The sequence below is a fragment of the Arvicanthis niloticus genome, chromosome 29, assembly GCF_011762505.2.
Source record: "Arvicanthis niloticus isolate mArvNil1 chromosome 29, mArvNil1.pat.X, whole genome shotgun sequence".
Classification (NCBI taxonomy): Eukaryota; Metazoa; Chordata; class Mammalia; order Rodentia; family Muridae; genus Arvicanthis; species Arvicanthis niloticus.
Genome location: NC_133437.1, coordinates 25,106,267 through 25,123,941, shown reverse-complemented (window position 1 = coordinate 25,123,941; position 17,675 = coordinate 25,106,267). Strand labels below are relative to the sequence as shown.

The window sequence follows — 17,675 nt, the reverse complement described above, 5'->3', positions numbered from 1 at the left end:
TTTTTCTGCTGCGATGATAAATGTTTTGTGGAGAGGTACTTTTTAAAAAAATGGTACAAACTCATTTCTCAGCAAACTCATGAGTGAATCTACACATTTATGCCATTCATGCTTATGGGTTATACATGTTTGCACATAGAAGCCACCTGAGGTTAACATCAGGCTGTCTGTTGTTCTTGATTGCTATGTTTAATTTATTTAATGAGGTCAGCTGTCTTTCTTGAACCCAGAGCCCACCTTTTCAGCTAGTCCAGCTAGCCAGCTTGCCTCTCAGGTGCTGGGATTATAAGCCTACAACATGCCTAACCAATAACCAGCTAAATTTATTTCTCTATGTATTGCCAGTGAGTTCAGTACCTCTTAACACAATATTCATTCTAGTTTTTTACTGTTCCATGTGTTAATTAATTAGGGAAGCCTGGCTTCCTGGATTGCAGTACTTGCTTGTGGTAGCCACTGGATGGAACCAGTGTTCTGTTACTGTTTCTATGGAGATAGCGTTCTTATTCTATTTACTAGACTTTTCACCCAAGTCACCTATCTCCTGCATGCTTTCTTGGAAATTCCCTTCCCAGAAAATGTGTATGTTTGGGTAATATGGGACTGTATTGCTCAGGAGAAAGTAAGTGATGTTTGGGTCTTTTTTAATGTTTCTTTTTAATTATGGGTATATTCAGGTACCTATGCAGGCAAGAAGCTCAGGTCTCTTGGAATGGAAATTATATGATTATATGAACTGAGCATGGAAGCTGAGAATTGAACTTAGTTCCTCTGCAAGAACAGTATGTGCGCTTAACTGCTGGCCATCTCTTGTAGGCTACATATGCTCTTTTTATTTTAATGTTGCCTGTATGCGTTCATGTGTGCATGCATACATCTCATGGGAATCAGTTCTCTTTTTTCCATCATGTGGGCTCCAGGGGGTGACCTCAGGTTGTCAGACTTGACCAGCACCCTGACCTTGTTGAACAATCTCTCTGGCCCTGTGTTGTTTTTCCCTTTTGCTGTTTCCTAATTTTTAGAGGGAGATCAGTAATACTTTTGCACTAAGTAAATTACAATTTAAAATTAATACGTCCCATTGAATTTTTCGGCTAGATTAATGGTAGAGCATTTGCTCACCAGTTGGAATGCCATGGCCAACCAGCACAAGACAAGAAGTAATGACTCCATGCCTCTAGTCCTGCCACAGGACCTTTGCAAATGCTGTTTCTGTTTCTGTAGCCTGAACCTTTTGTCCCATCCCTTACTCTTTTTTATACTGTCAACATCAAACCATTGTACTGGGAAATATTTAAATTTTTGTTTCCTTCATAATTAAAGAATGCTCTGTTTAATACCTTTTGTAGTTTTTTAGATTTGAGTCTTGCTATGTAGTAGCTCAATCTGGCTGTCCATCTCCTGCCTTAAGCCCTTGGGTTCCAGAATTAAAGGCTTGTGTACCACCTCATCCAGTTGAGTCTGGGAGGCTGAAACAGGAGGATCTCTGCAAGTTTGAGGTCAGCCTGGTCTAAATAGTGAGACCAAATGAAACAGGTCTTAGGAGGTTGGCTGTGCCGTCTTCCTACATAGGGAGCACATGTTCAGAGTATGAAGGAGGTATGGCTCTGAATGTTTAAATTTGTGTGACCTGGAAAGTGTTCCTGCTCTGATTGAAACCAGCAGACTTATTTGTGAGCATTCTGCCTTTTTCCCACAGAAAGTGCTTTTCTGCCCTGTAAAAGAAGCACTAGAAGTGGACTGGAGTGGAGAGAAAGCCAAGGCTGCCCTGAAGCGTACTGCCCCAGACTACTTTCTGCTGCAAGGTGAGATCTGGAGATGGAGCCACCCCAGCCGGGCTTGTGCTGTGGCCCAGTATTAAAGCTGTGTAGGTTCCTCTGTCTCCTCCACACAGTGTGACATGCAGCCTCACTGAGGTCTGGTTTCTGGTGACTTTCTAAAGTTGTTAGAATGCCTTGTTCTTTACAGTTGCACCTGAGGTGACTGTCAGCTCCCTAGCGGCTTTTCACACTGCCCCTCCAGAACTGGTCTAAACCCTTATTCTCCTGACAAGAGTTTTGAATGTTTTCCTGTCTTTGAGTTGAGTTGTTTGCTTTTTACCCTTTGCAGTGAGGCCTCACAGAAGAGCCCAGGTTGAACTTGAGGTGATCCTCCTGCCTCAGTCTCCCATATTTACCATTTATCCTGCCTGGTTTCTCCCTCGATGAATGAGCCATCGTTCAGGGATTTGGTAGGAAAATACTGGTTGACCTCTCAGTGTTGCTTTTGTCCCTGACAGTTTCAATCGTTTGCTTTTAATTTTTATTTTGTTGTTGAGATAGTGTTTCAGTATATAACGTTGGTCGGGAATTGGCTGTTTAGACCAAGCAGGCCTTGAACTCACAGAGATCCCCTCCCCACCTTTTAATTTATATGTACATGCATTATCTATGTAAAAGTACAGGGCATGTGTGTTTGCTATTCACAGAATACTGAGGAGTGTGCTAGCTCTCCTCTTCTGATGGTCGTGAGCCACCTTGTCAGTGTAGGAACCAAACTTAAGTCCTTTGCAAGAACAACAAGTGCTCTTAATTGCTGAACACTTAATTCCAGCCCCATCAAGATTCAGTTTTTAAAATGCCACTTAAATAATTGTTGGGACATGGTGACACAGGCCTGTAATTCTAGCTAGCACTTGGGATTCAGACACAGGAAGATCATCAAACTCATTTTCAGCTATCTCATACATTTGAGGATAGCCTGTGCTACATGAAATGCTGTCTCAAAATCAGGGAAAGGATGGAGGATAGGAAAATTTAGCGTGTGAACTATTTTAAAAGCCTGAATGTCGATTCATATAGAAATACTTAAGTGGGTTAAGTAGGAATGAGTGTTAGGCATGTGAGAAATGCCTTCTAAGGACTGTGGGACCCTGTGTGGAAGAAGTGCCAGCTGCACTGTGAGCAGCACCTGCTCCTCTGGGCCAGGGTTGCCTGGAAGCCCTGTATATGGCACAGGAAGCCAAAGTCCCTAGCTTGCAACATTTGTGTGTATGATGAAACCCTTTCTAGTAAGCAGCCCCTGAGTCTGACCTGGCCTGCCTGGGTCTGGTAGGGTAGTTCTAGTTCTGGTTGTTAGAATGCAATGGGGAGCATTCCTACATCTGTCTAGTGGGAAGAAGTGAGTGATGTCACTCAACATCCTCCAGCAGCTCCCATGGCAGAGATTGAACCACTAGAAACGACAGTGCAAGCTCTTACCTCACACAGTCCTAGCTCTGGGGAGTTTGACACAGGAGAATTACAAGTTCAAGGCTAGCCTCAAACAGTGAGACTGTATCTCAAAGAAAAAGAGTAGGAAAGAAAACAGGACGTCATGTCTGAGAATGGCAGTTTCTGGGGTGGCCTCCCATCTATCTCAAGATTACAACATTCTCCTAAGGTGGGTTAGATGGTCCTCGGTTTGTGCTTTCATTTCTTTCATTCATTCACCTCATTTATCTGTCTGTCCTATTTATTTTCAATTTCTTTTTGTAGCTCTGGGTGACCTGGAACTTGATTTGTAGGCCCAGCTGGCCTCAGATTCGCTATATAGCTGAGGATGATCTCTGAGTTTTCTCAAATAGTGGAATTAGAGGCATGTGCCTCTGTCTGTTGCCCAGTTTTTATAGGCTACTTTGGTTGAATCCAGGGCTTTGTGTGTTCTGGGCAAGCACTGCCAGCTTGGGTCCAGCCCTTTGAAGTCCAGGTAAGCCTTGTGTGGGACTGGGTACCAAGAGCATCCAGGTGCCTAGGCTTGGAGGGACAGACAGTTATCCAGCAAGAAACAAGAGCTGCCTGGTTTTGCTTTTGTTTTTCCATAACTACATAGCCCAGGCTGACCACCGATTTGCAGTACTGCTTCAGTTTTTCAGGTGCTACCATTTCAAGTATATGTCACTATAGCTGCATCAACTGTAATATCATGATCGTGTGGCATCCTATGATGTATGGTTTGTTCTGTTTTTAGAGACCGGCTCTCACTATGTAGCTTTGGCTGCCTTGGAACTTACTATGTAGACCAGGCTGGCCTTGAAGTCTCAGAGTACCTGCCTCTGCTTCCCAAGTGCTACTTAGACCAGATGTTTGGAATAAAAACTGACCTAACATTTCTGGCCTATTCTGCCATTTTTCTTAGATGAGGGATCCTGAGGTAAGGCCTACAATTTGGTTCATTAAAAATTCTGAAAGGGGTTTGGGGTCGAGTACCTAATTATTGAACAGTTAGTTGCCTAGCGCATCCAAGGTCTTCAAGATCAATCCCCAGCAACACAGAGAAGCAAAGTTTTTGGAAGAGAACAAAGAGGAAAAATAATACAGTGTGGGGCTGTATTCTTCAAACTGTCACCTTGTTACCTTTTCCTGTAGAGTGCACCCCTGAGGGCCTTACCCTACAGAGTGCTATAAGGAGTGCTCTTAGGGCGTGGCTGTTGGTTACCAAAGCCTGTTGCTTTTCCATGATGCAGTACTGCCAGCTACTTCCTTGTCAATCTATAAACAGTGAGTAGTCAGGGGTGGGGCTCACCAATAATCCCAGCACTGAGAAAGCAGAGGTAAGAGGATTGTAGTGACTGTGAGGAGAGCCTGGCCTACAGTTTAAAAAACAAAATGAAAAACAAAAAAACAAGAAACTGGGGAAAAGGAGTTAAAAATAGATTGGACAAAAATTGATTCTAATAATTGACTCTAGGACTAACTGAAAGATCTGTATTAAACTGTTTTCTTATATCTGTGGTACTGAAGATTCAGCATATGTGACCTTGCACTTGTTAGGCAAGCTCCTTACTACTGAGTCAGCATCTCCAGCCCTTTGTTTTGTTATTGCTGGTTGTTTTTTTGTTTCTTTGTTTGTTTAGGGTTTCTCTGTGATTTCTCTTGAGTATCCCTGACTGTCCTAGAACTTACTCTGTATACCTGAGATCTATCTTCTGAGTGGCAAGATCAAAGGTGTGCACCACAACCGCCTACCTGTTGTTTGTTTGTTTGTTTTTTTCCCTTACATGAGTACACTGTAGCTGTCTTCAGACACACCAGAAGAGAGCATCAGATCCCATTACAGATGGCTGTGAGCCACCATGTGGTTGCTCGGAATTGAACTCAGGACCTCAGGAAGGTACACTTAACCTCTGAGCCATCTCCGGCAACCCTGTTGGTTTTTGATAAGTATACTTAATGAAACACAGCCTGGTAGCACTGGACAGTAATCCCAGGTTCTTGGGAGGCTGAAGCAGGATGATGGCAAATTTAAGGTCTCTAAATTGTAACATGATCTCAAGTCAACCTAGACAAGTTAATAATATCTTGTCTCAAAACAAGAAGTATAAAACTGGAGGGTGCATCCCAGTGGTTAGAGTACTTGTCTTGCCAGTGCAATTGGTCCAGTGAAACTCACACTTCATTAGGTTATTTAATTCTGATTTAAGAAACTGGTCAGTTATTTTTTTTTTCCTGTCATATCATAGCTGAGTAAACAAACTCCCTAAAACCCTCAAGGCAGGGTTGTAGCCCAGGCTACATAGAGCATTTGCTTTCCTGAATTAGCTCTGTAGACCAGGCTAGCCTCGAACTTGGAGATTGTGAATGTTGGAATCAAAGTTGAGCGCCACTACCACTCAGCAGCAGATTGATTTCTTTACTCAAGATTCCAACCACAGTTAATGGCAAGGATGCTTAGCAGAAAACCAGTATACACATGGAAGCTGATCTGCTGCCTGAGAAGTGGAATGACATTTAGTATAGGTGAGAGTTCTTGGTTGGGGACTGGAGATGTGGCTGCTCAGTGGTTAGCACTGGTTCCTCTTACAGAGGGTTGGGGTTCAGTTTCCAACACCCCCACAGTGGCTCATAACTATCCATAACTCCAGTTCCAGGCTATCCAACACTCTTCTGATCTCCATGGGTGCCAGGCACACAAGTAGTGCAAGGACTATGTGTAGGCAAAACACTCATACATATATAAATCTATTATGCTCATTAACTAAAGAAAAAATAATGATTATATTGTAACCAAGAAATAAATTAATAAGATACATGTCTGTGAACTTAAGACAAAGGCATTGAGCTAAGGCTGGGATTCAGTGGTAGAATGCTTAACTTCATTTGCATGAAGCCCTGGTTCTACCAAAGGAAAAAGAAGTATTACATATACTAATACTTCTTATATAACATATTATATATTAATTATAATAATTATAATTAATATATTATAATATATATAAGAAGTATTATTATATATAAGCAGAAAGTAAACCAAGCTTGTCCTCTCTGCATCTGGATGCTCCATTTCTCATTGTAGCACCTCTGGAAATGTGTGACCACTCAAGATAAAAGCAGGGGCCTTCATAGATGTCTCTGGGGTTAAGACTGCTTTCTTCTCTGCTAAGGACCCATGTCTGGCTTATAGCCGCCTGTAACTCCAGCTCCAGGGGATCCAGCACCCTATTCTGTCTAACCTACATAGGCATTGCATTCGTACAGATACATAAAGGGGGCCAGCAGAATCACTCAGTGGATAACAGCTGTTATGACCTGAGTTTAGTCCCCAGAATCCACATAATAATGGAAGGAGACAACCGATTTCACAAAATTTTTCTCTAGCTTTCACACAATATGCTTGCCCCAAACAGTAGTAATAAATGGAAATTAAAAGAAAAGAAAATCAGGAACATAGTTGTTGACATCGTGACCATTGGGGCTTGTCATGTGCTACCAAGAAAGCAAAGCCCAGGAAGAGGGTATGTGGGGTGTCTAGAGGAAGATGAGTAGGTCTGTGAAGAACCAGGGCCTGGGGCTAGAGAGAGGTCTCAACAGTTAAGAGCACTGACTGCTCTTCGAGAGAAACTGGGTTCAAATCCCAGCACCCACAAGGCAGCTCACAACTGTCTGTAACTGCAAAGATCTGACACTGTCACATAGACGTACATGCAGGCAAAACACCAATGCACATAAAATAAAATAAATGGATTAAAAGGAGGGAGGGGCTGAGAGAAGTGAGAGGCTTGGGATTTTATAGCTAAGCTGTTTACTATGTTGTGCAGTTTGGTTTTGTTTATTTGGTTCATTGAATTTTGTAATTGTGCATGCGCACACGTACTCACTTGAGTGTAGGTACCCTCAGAAGTCAGAAGAAAGAGTATTGGATTCTCTCAAGCTGGAGTTAATAGGTGGTTTTTGAGGCCTCTCACTGTGAGTGCTGGAATTGGCCCCTTCTGTAAGAACAGTACTGAACAGAGAGAGTCAGAAAAACAGAGACAGACAGATAGACATACGGTCGATAGAAAAGTTGGTCTTGAACTCCCAGTCCTTCTGCTTCTACTACACCCAGATAATTTGCTATTTTGCAGTGATAGCTTAAATGATACTGAAAGATCTTTAAACTAGTGAGTGATCTTGTTGGCTGGACAAAAAACCATCATCTTACCTGGAAAGATGTATAAGTAGTTTTCAGTATTTTCAGGCCTGAGAATGTGACCCAAATGGGCTGATGATGCCTTAGTGATGAATTCACATCACCTGGTTGAGCTCAGTGAGGACAGGGTGGTTGGCTGTGATACAACTCTGAGAAAAAAGAACCTGACCTCATTGCCTCCTTGCCTGGTTGGAAACACTGGGTGCTTGTATGAGTGACTGGTTATTGCTTATCTGCTCATCTATTCCACTTCGTATTCCACTTCGGAATGCAAGCTGCTCACGTGTTGGTATCCCTTCAGCATCCGTTGCTGTCTGGCAAGGCTTCTTTTTGTCTTTGCTCTTCCCTCCTCCCACTAATCCACCTCAAGACTTGGGGCTAAGGCTAGAGCCAGCCTAAAGTGTATAAGTGATTTCTCACGTTGTTCTAAACCTTTAAAAACACATTTCTAGGGCTAGAAAGATAGTTCAGTACTTAAGAGCACTGGCTGCTCTTGTGGGGGCCCTGGCTTTGATTCCCAGCACCCACGTGGCAGGTTACAGCTGTCTGTTATTCTGGTTCCAAGGGGTCTGACACTCTTCTGGCCTCTGTGAGCACTAGGCATGCACATAGTGTAGGCATATATGCAGGTTAGACACTCATACACATAAAATAATTTAAAGGTTTTTTTTTTTTTTTTTTTTTTTTTTTTTTTAAATTTGAGACACCAGGTTGTCTTTAGATGGCTTGAGGTTGTGATCCTCCTGCCTCATCTCTCCATAGCTAGGGTAATAACACCATCAAACCCAGCACAAACCAGGTTGATGTCCAGTGTCTTCCAGAGTCTCCTGTTGCTCTGCTGTCCCTGTGTGTGTGCTTGGCGTGTTTGGGAACTTGGTGTTTTTCCAGTTAATCTAATACAATAGTGGCCAGACCAAATGTTTCTTGCTGCATTTTTCCACTATCTTGAGAGCTGTCCTTTCTATCTGTGAGCAGAAAGGGCTCATCTTTTTATTATTCTCCCATGGTGTGTTTCAAAACATTAAGTGTGATCTGGTTTCCTGTGGCAAAAAGTTGACTTTGATTTGTTCTTTTTGAGGTTACTGTGAGTTTATCATAACAGGAGCGCTAAAAATAGTGGCTCTCAGATGGAAACTGTTCTCTTACCAACATGGACATCAACACGCAGACTTACCCAGGAGCAGAAAGGAGTGGACCACATCTCAAGATGAGTTACTATCAGAGGGTCCTGCTGTCTCCATGCTCTCAGTCTCTTCTAATAAACTGTGGAAAAATACTTAGCACATACTGCTGCTTTACAACTGAAGGCAAAAATAACCCAAGATCAAACATTTGGAGTATATCTGGTATTTGCAAGATCTGTAGCTAAAAATCAGGAGGAAGAATTTATCTCCTTATCAATGGATTCACAAACGTTAACTCCTTGTGAGGAAAGCCCTAATGTAGGCTATAGAACAAAACTGCCCTATCATGTAGCTGTTTCAGTGTGACCAAATAGCTCCACAGCTATCAAAGCAGGCAGGTACCTTTTCAGATTGAGGTAGGAGGAGGATAGTGTTGCAAGCCAAAGAGCAGCATAGGGCAGCAAGAGGCTGAATCTCAATGGATATGATACCAGAATCACCCGGGGAATATTGAGAAAGTGCAGATCAACTAACTATTGCTCATGTTGCCAGCTCAGAATAACAGGATGACTTACTTCCTGGCATTTTTCTTAAGTTTCTCAGATGAGACCTTCTATAGTAGGAAAAGAAGCCATACTTCAAAGCAAAAACCCCAGTCACCTATTTTAATTTAACATGTTCTAGGTTCTTATTCTTTAACAGTATTGTACTAAAACAGGAATAATAGGAAGCTCCTGGAATACCTCTTGAGTGCAGTGGGCTTATTTTGTTGTTTGTTTGTTGAGACAGGATCTCAAACAGGGTAAATGAGTGTGGTAGCCTCAGAAGCTGTGTAGCCAAAGCTGGCCTTGAACCTCTGATCTTCTTGCTTCTATTTAGTATTTGCTGAAATTACAGACCTATGTATAACCACCAGGTTTTATTTTAGTACAGTAGTTTTTATGTGTATCAGTCTGAAGAAAGAACTGAAAATTAGTAATTTGCTTTTCAGTGTTAACAGTTTTAGAAACTACTTAATATAGATTGAGGAGTGAGCAAGTAGGTAAACAGTGTGGATGAGGACAGCCAGATGTTTGTTTGTGTGTTTGTTTTCTAGCAGATTGTTGTGTTTGTGGAAGGAGGACAGGCTAGAAGGAACCCTGAGAGAGGGGGTGGGATTGGAGAGAGCAGGGCAGATATGCTTGTGGCTTCTTATCTGCAGAACTGGGCATGTGTGCATTGTCTCTTATGCAGATGCATTTCTTAAGTCTATGAGTCAAAAACTTAAATGCAAAAGCCCCCTGGAGCGACTGACCTCGCTAACTTAGACCACAGTGGTTACTATCTTTTTCCACTAAGTGGAACCAAGGCTTCTTAGAGAAGTGGATAATTTCAGAGGTGGGATAGGAAAATTACAGGTGAGCTTGTAACATCTTGCTGTGCCAGAAAATACAAACCTTCTTAAGAATGGTGGCACCTGTCAAAAGAATAAGACTAATAATCAATATACATAGGAGGAATGACGGACATGTAAAAACCGGTGGCTGTTGCGATGGCTCAGTAGATAACCACACCTCTCTCCAATTAATTATGAGTACTAGAGTTCAAATCCCAGCATACCCACAGGAACAAATTAGTAAAATATAATATAAAAAGAGAAGTTGTGCTGGCCAGTGGTGGCACACACCTTTAATCCCAGGACTTGAGAGGCAGAGGCAGGCGGATTTCTGAGTTCGAGGACAGCCAGGGCTACACAGAGAAACCTGTCTCGAATCCCCCCACCCCCAGAGAGAGAGACAGAGACAGAGACCGTTACCTGGGTGTGTTGGTGTGTATGCCTCTATTACCGTTACCTGAGAAATGGAGGCAGGAAGATCACGTGAGCTCTTTTATTTTTAAGAAAGTCAAGCATTGATGTGAGAACTTATCTCAAGAAAGGGAGAGGGTAGTAGGCTGGAAAGATGGCTCAGAAATGAACTATTTGTAACTCCAGCTTCAGGCAGTCCAAATCCTCTGGTCTCTGAGGGCACCTGCACTCACAGGCGTACACACACACACACACACACACACACACACACCATGCACATACAGATGACATACACATAAAGTGGGACAGGAAGCCTAAAAACACAAGACAGTACCTAAAAAGAAATGTGCCAGCATTGAATACAAGACGCTGTGCTAATTCTCTAGAAAGATGTTTGTTTGTTTTTAAGATTTACTTATTCATTTTATGTATATGTGTACATTATAGCTATCTTTAGTCTTTAGACACACCAGAAAGAAGGCATCCAATCCCATTACAGATGGTTTTGTGTGATTGCTGGGAATTGAACTCAGGACCTCTAGAAGAGCAGTCAGTGCTCTTAACTGCTGAGCCATCTCTCCAACCCAAAGAAAAGCTGTGTTTAATTTACTTCAGTGGTTTTTCCACCCGCTCCATCCCTTTCCCCATTTTAATGGAGGAGATCCAATACCCAGAATGTACTAGATAAGCAATTAGTCACTGTGTGGTATCTCCAGCCCCAAAGCTGTGTTCAACATCCCTCCTGACAGGGCTCTTAAAATGAAATTCCTTGTGTATACTCACTTGGGAATAGAGAGTTGTGTTTTGTTTCTGAAAGAGCAAAGCTTTTGTGATGTGTTGGGGATGGGGGTTGTCCAGTAAGGCACTTTCTTTCTAAATGGTTTTTTATTTTTATCAAATACTGGTGTTGGGGGTCTAGGGACTATGAACAGCTACTGGTGATGATTGCAGACAGATTCAACTTTATTAAAAGCTGATCAGGGCCTGAGGGTAGCTGTGCAGTGTAGGATAGAGTAGGGTGCACAGGATGGATAGGGTAAGTCACCTTCCTCACCTAGAATGGGCAAATTCACGATAAGCACAGGAGGCCGGGCACGATGGCCCACAGGTTAAATGGCTCACCACTCTTGCGGAAGACCAAAGTTCAGTTTGAGGCTTTCCATATCATATATCTCGCAGCCATCTGAATGTAGCTCTAGGGATTTGATGCCCTCTTGGGTACCTGCATTTGTATGTACATGTGTTTATGCTTTTGTTTTTTACACAAATTACGAAAAAATGAAATTTTATTGTTGTTATTTTATATGTGAGCATTTGGTCTTCCTGTATATATTACATGTGAATGCATGCTTGCTGTTCTTGGAGGCCTGAAGTGAGAACTGGAGCCTCTAGAACTAGACTTAAGGATGGTGAGACCCCACCACGGGTGCTGAGGTTCATACTTGTCATTCTCTACAAGAACAGCCACTGCTCTCCAGGGCTGTTGTGGTTTACATGTTTAGCCCAGCACTTGAGAAGCAGAAGCAGGCGGATCTTGTGAGTTCCAGGGCAGCCAAGGCTACACAGAGAAACCCTATCTCAATAACACTGAACCGTCTCTCCAGCCCCAAATGAAAAATCTGATATTTAATGGGGGAAAGATTCATGGATACTCAATATGTTAAAACCCAGTATGTTCAGGCCTCCCGAGTGCTAGGATGAAAGGCATGTGTTACCCTACCCCACCTCCTCTGGCTTGAGCACACTGGTTTTTAACATTGATCTCAGTATTCTCTGTCGTCATTTTTCAAGAATTGTGCTTGAGTTCTCTTCTGACCCTTTACTACATTCTCTTCCTTTTCTTTTTTTGGAGACAAGAGTATCACTGTGTTCCTGTTGGCTGTCCTAGAACTTGTAGATCTGGCTAGCCCGGGATACATAGTAGTCTCAAAAAGATGGCAGCCCCTTTACACAGCTGGTGAGCAGCAGCATAAAATACATGCAAAAAGCTGGAACTTATCCTAGGTGAATCCATGTCTCACACTCACTGGCAGAGGCCTGCTACAGTGGTCCTCCTTATTACCACATTGGCTCACCTGGGTATCCAGACACTTCTGTGATCCTCTTTTTATCCCAGAGATAGTCCTCACTGCCCAATTCTAGACACTCTATCTACCACTAAGTCATGTCCATAATTCCCCTTTTCTTCAGAAAACAGTTCTGACTATAGGTACATATAGGTCTCCTCCCTCTCCCCCTCCCCCTCCCCCTCCCCCTCCCCCTCCCCCTCCCTCTCTCCCTCTCTCCCTCTCTCTCCCTCCCTCCCTCCCTCCCTCCCTCCCTCTCTCCCTCTCTCCCTCTCCCTCCCTCCCCCTCCCTCCTCCTCCCCCTCCCCCTCCCTCTCCCTCCCTCCCTCCCCCTCCCCCTCCCCCTCCCCCTCCCCCTCCCCCTCCCCCTCCTGTTTCTCTTTCCTTGTGTTTGCATTAGGTTCCCTTCCTCTAATCCTCCCACCTTCTGGACAAGAGCACTGGTTTGACACAGTGCTACTTGCTAAACAGGGACCCTTTGAGATCGCTTGGCACCTTCCCAAATTTGGAGATTGTAACTAATTCTTCCTCCGTTGCTGTGTTAGTTTATTCTAGGCCCTTGTGAAGCGGTATATAAGGTAATTTGCATAGTAGACTGCCATCTTCCTACTGTTTGTCAGCCAGGAAATGCATCTAAACCTAGAAGTGCAGGGCTGTGCCCTTCCGGAGGACTGCTACTGGCCTGGTTACACACACAGTTAGGAACTTGTAGCCATGCTGAGAACTGGCCCATGGGGAAGATGATATCAGGCAGCTGCTTGTTGGTTTCAGAAGTGAGCTGGTTCACACACAGCTTTCTTCCCAAAGGAAGTACTTGGTTAGTGCTGGAGAGATGGCTCAGCAGTGGAGAGCCTGGATTTGATTCCCAGAAGTCACATGGTGGCTCACCAACTCCTATAACTCCAGTCCCAGGGGATCTGACACCCTCTTCTGACCTCAGTGAGTATAGGCATGTACATGCATGGTGCACACATACATGCAGACAAAATACCCATATTTTGTATTACATGAATACAGTTTTGTTTTCTCGAGACAGAGTTTCTTTGTGTAGTCCTCGATGTTCAGAAGCTCACTCTATAGACCAGGATGGCCTCAAACTCAGAGATCTGCCTGTCTCTGCCTCTTGAGTGCTGGGGCTAAAGGTGTGTGACACCACTGCCTGGATAGTTACTTTTTTAAAAAAAGAAAAAAGGACTTAAGTTGGTTTGGATTTGAAAGAACTTTGGGTTCATACTTACTGTGTAGTAGTTAGTGGCTTCCCGCCATTGAGCAATTCCTGTTGCTTCTCATGGGTTACAAAGAGAAGGACCACAGCGGTCTGTCACTCCCAATTTTCACATTAAGCATTATTCTAGTCTCCATTCGGTTTCTAAAAAATAATTCTTTAGTACCATTTTGTTTTAATTCCTGGAAGGAAACGGCCACTTGGACCTCCTCATGTTTTACCCATCATTCTCCTTGTTACTCTACAGACTCTTCTGTCCGATGTGTTGTTAGAGTCATTTTCAGAGCTTGTTTGCTCTTGCCACTCCTACCTCCACCTCTGCCAGTAGCTTTGCTGTATTACATAGACTGGCTTCCAACTCATGAACCCCTGCTTCTGCCTCCTGAGTGCTAAAATAACAGTCGTAAACCACCACACCTGTCTCTCTTGTAGTATTTAAGTCGTGTTTCTTAGGTCTCTGCCTGATGTGGGGATGGATCCTCTTTAGAAAAAAACTTTGTATTTTAGAACTCATAACCTTTGCTAGATGTGCCATAGGCAGACACTGGTGCTTCCCAGTGGAGTTTTGGTGCCCAGCAACGGTAAGAATTCCCGAGAAGCAGTTAGCCAGGGCAGATACCTGTGATAATGGGAGTAGCAACTGACTGCTTGTTGATTTGCTGCCATTGTGACCACAGATGTTTAAAAATAATTTATAGGCAAAAAGCAGTGGTGGTGTTTGTGTCTGTGTGGCTCTTACCAGTGGTAGGTTTGAAAGACCACAATCATTAAGAAAAGAGGAAGGTCTTACCATCCAGGGGCAAGCAGGGATGATCCTCCAGCAGGAGTTCAGGCCCAGAAACACAAGTCCTAAAGCTGGGTGATTAGTGGAGTCACGGTAGTTTCTGGTGGCATGCTTCACTAGGGCCTGTTACCTTCATGCCCACAGAAGGGCAAATCATACTCTGCTTTCACACAGAGAAATCTGAATCAGTGTTAGAGCTAAACTCAGCAAAGATTATATCCAAGGTACCTGTTTAAGCATCACCTCAAAAGCGCAGGGAGACTGGTGGCCCTGACTGACACTCTGAATGGTGCCAGTGGAACCATTACTTTATCTGAACTTGAGAAGCTCTGGGACCTTGTCTTACTACACTTTGCACGATAGGAAAACTGAGACCTACCATGATCAGATGAAATAGTGAGCCACATTGTTAGCCACTGGCTATGTCCCCTCCCCCCAGCTTCCAGCATCTGTCTGTGAGCTGTTGACAGGCCCCAGTCCCAGCTGCAGTTGTTGTTAGAGCCTCACATCTTTCTCTGACTGTCAGATAATAGTCACGGGAATGTCCTGTGCCATCTTCCTTCTCAAGTGTGGTTGGCAGAGAGCAGCAGATGCCCAGATTCAAGGCCACGTGCCACTCAAGTGCTGGGCTGGAGAAAAGACCCTCTTTCCCTGCTGCTTGTGACCAGGCAGAGTGGGCGGAGTGCAGAGGGCCATCTCCGTGGTTGTGTGACTGTTGTGCACTGGCCAGGCTGGTAGATACAGAGCCGTGCAGGACACAGCCGTGGGCTCACACTACTCCCCTTTGTGATTTGCCTCTTGTTTGTTTTGTTTTCCTTCATTAATTACGGTCTTTTTATGCTAGTTGGAATGTCCCCATTGAGGTAAAAGTCAAACTCAGGAATCATTTATAGACAGAAAAGTAGACTTTCTGTCAGAAACTAGTCTTGAATAGGAGTGTGTCAGAGGTTTTAATCCAATTGATGAAAGAAATGTAACTATGCAGCTCACAGATTCTGGTAGTTACAGAATGCTCTGTTCTGTTCATAGTTACCATCTTCTTACTAAGATTAGTAGCTGAGGTTCATTCACTATGGTATAAATAACATGATAGTGAACACTTGTATATAATCAGTCAAAGCTATGGCTTAGCATGGTGTGAGGAATCCTTTTCTTGAGAGTCAGCTGTACTGCCTGTCCTTGACCTCACGGTAGACAAGGCCTCAGGCTTGCAGTCACCCTAAAGCTCCGATCATCTAGGTGTTTGTTAGCTGGTGTGTGATGCACTGAGCACTCCTGCCTCTGCTGAGCACTGCATGAGATACAGGCCCTCTGCCTTTTGCTTGAGTAATTTTAGTGTAATTTGATAGGCAAAAAGGGTGTCTTATTTTGAGTCATTTCTTTCTTTATTTTTTTTTAAATTGCTTATTTTATTTAAATTATGAGTCATTTCTGAGAATTGGTCCTCTCGTTCACCCATCAGCAGCTTTCATGTGGCTGTCTGAGGGTTTTTCAAAAGCGAGTGAGAGACTGACAATGAGAGATGGTGTCTTTCTGTCTTTTGAGCTGATTCATCATGAGGCCATTGATTAACTTTTATTGGAGAGATTAAAGGGTGAGGTGCTAGCTTTCTGTCATTATAACAGATAACTTGAGGCAGTAAATTGTTTATAGAGGAAAAGGGTCCCAGTGTGTTGTCACTGGGTGGGTAGGGCAGTAGGATAGCTGCAGGTTCTGGGCCAATGTCGTCTGCATAGCTAGTTTGAGACACTAAGGTTGCATAATGTGATCATCTCGAAAAGTATAGGTGGGTGGCTGGTCCGGTCCCTTGGAACTGACTGTGGGTATACACAGCTGAGCAAGACCATTCATGTGCCGTAGACAAGAGGAGGTCAAGGTTCTATAATCCCTATCAGGTATACCTTCAGCAACCTACAGACCTCCCAGTCATGCAAGCTAGGAGCCAAGGCCTTGTCATGTGAACACTTAGACAAGCTGTGGGTAGGACTTGGAGCTCACACAGGTCATCTGAGAGAGTCTTCAGGGAGTCTGTTCTAGAGGATGATCTGAGCATCCTGTGGCTCTGTCATCAAGCAGGACCCTTTATATCATTGTGGATCCTAGGGTTCCTAGCTCAGGCTTGGGGTAGAGCTCAAGAGCTCAGGAAGTGTTTATGAAGTTAGTATACCTATCATGCACTGATGCTGCTACAACTGGACATGAGGAAAACACTGGGCACTGATCTGAGCAGATGCCACAAGTCACCAGTTTGCTTGCCAACTCATAGTAGCCTCCAGGTATCCCTGTCTTCCACGACCAGCTATACCCTACTGCCTCTGAGCTTCAAGTACAACATTGTGACCTCTAAGAGATTTGGGGGGGGGGGGGGGGAGGTATTTGAAGCAAGGTTTCCTTTATTCCGGGCTTGTATTAACTATTATGTAGTAAAAGATTACCTCGAGCTTCTAATGGTCTTGCCTTCACCTCCTAAGTGATGGTGTTATAGATCTGTGCCACTATGTCCAGCTCAAAGGGCCATTTCTCTGTTTTGGGGATTGACTAAGGATGGCTTTGAAGTTCTGCCTCTACCTTCAGAGTTCTGCGATTATAGGCATACACCACACCTTTATTTCATGGGGTAATTTGTTTCATTTTGTGTATGGGTTTTGTGCCTGCATGTTGATCTGTGCACTATGTATAGGCAGTGTCCATGCAAGCCAGAAGAGGATATCATATTTCCCTGGAACTGGAGGGTTATGAGTCCTGGGTCCTCTGGAAGAGCATATTGGGTGTTTATAAAGTGGCATTGCCATCAGGTCTCTTCCTTCAGCAGATAGAGTGTATTCCTGTCCTGGTGACTCATCCATGATTGCCTTGTTTATAAATACTTGATAGGAAACAGAATGAGGGACCAGAAAGATGGCCTAGTAAAGCAGTGAAGAAAACCACACTTGCAGTCCTCCAAAGGACTCGAGTCCAGTTCCTGGCACCCAGCTGAAGCTACCTAACAACTTACAGCTGCTGGGGATACAGCTCCCTTTTCTAACTCCTGTCTACACCTGCACATATATGGTGCACGCTCACACAAACATAAAATCTTTTTTAAAAGAGATAAAGCTATTAGGGTTATCTTAGAAACTACTCAGTTTGTCAAGCGTATTAACACATTCCTGTGATCTAAGCATTTGGGATGGGATGCTGAGCCAAGAGGACTGCCAAAAGCTTGCCTGCCTGGACAAGAGTGACAGAGACCTTAATGAAGAAGAGAGAAAGAAACTAAGGTGAG

The 17,675-nt window shown here is 43.7% G+C and overlaps 1 protein-coding gene across 1 annotated transcript in view; it reads left to right on the top strand.

Moving 5' to 3' along the window:
* Sae1 (SUMO1 activating enzyme subunit 1) overlaps positions 1–17,675 on the top strand; it is a 58,296-nt gene that overhangs the window by 26,504 nt on the left and 14,117 nt on the right. The window contains exon 6 of the mRNA XM_076927351.1: positions 1,700–1,805. Coding sequence (XP_076783466.1) covers positions 1,700–1,805 — 106 coding nt within the window. The remainder of the gene's footprint in view (positions 1–1,699; positions 1,806–17,675) is intronic.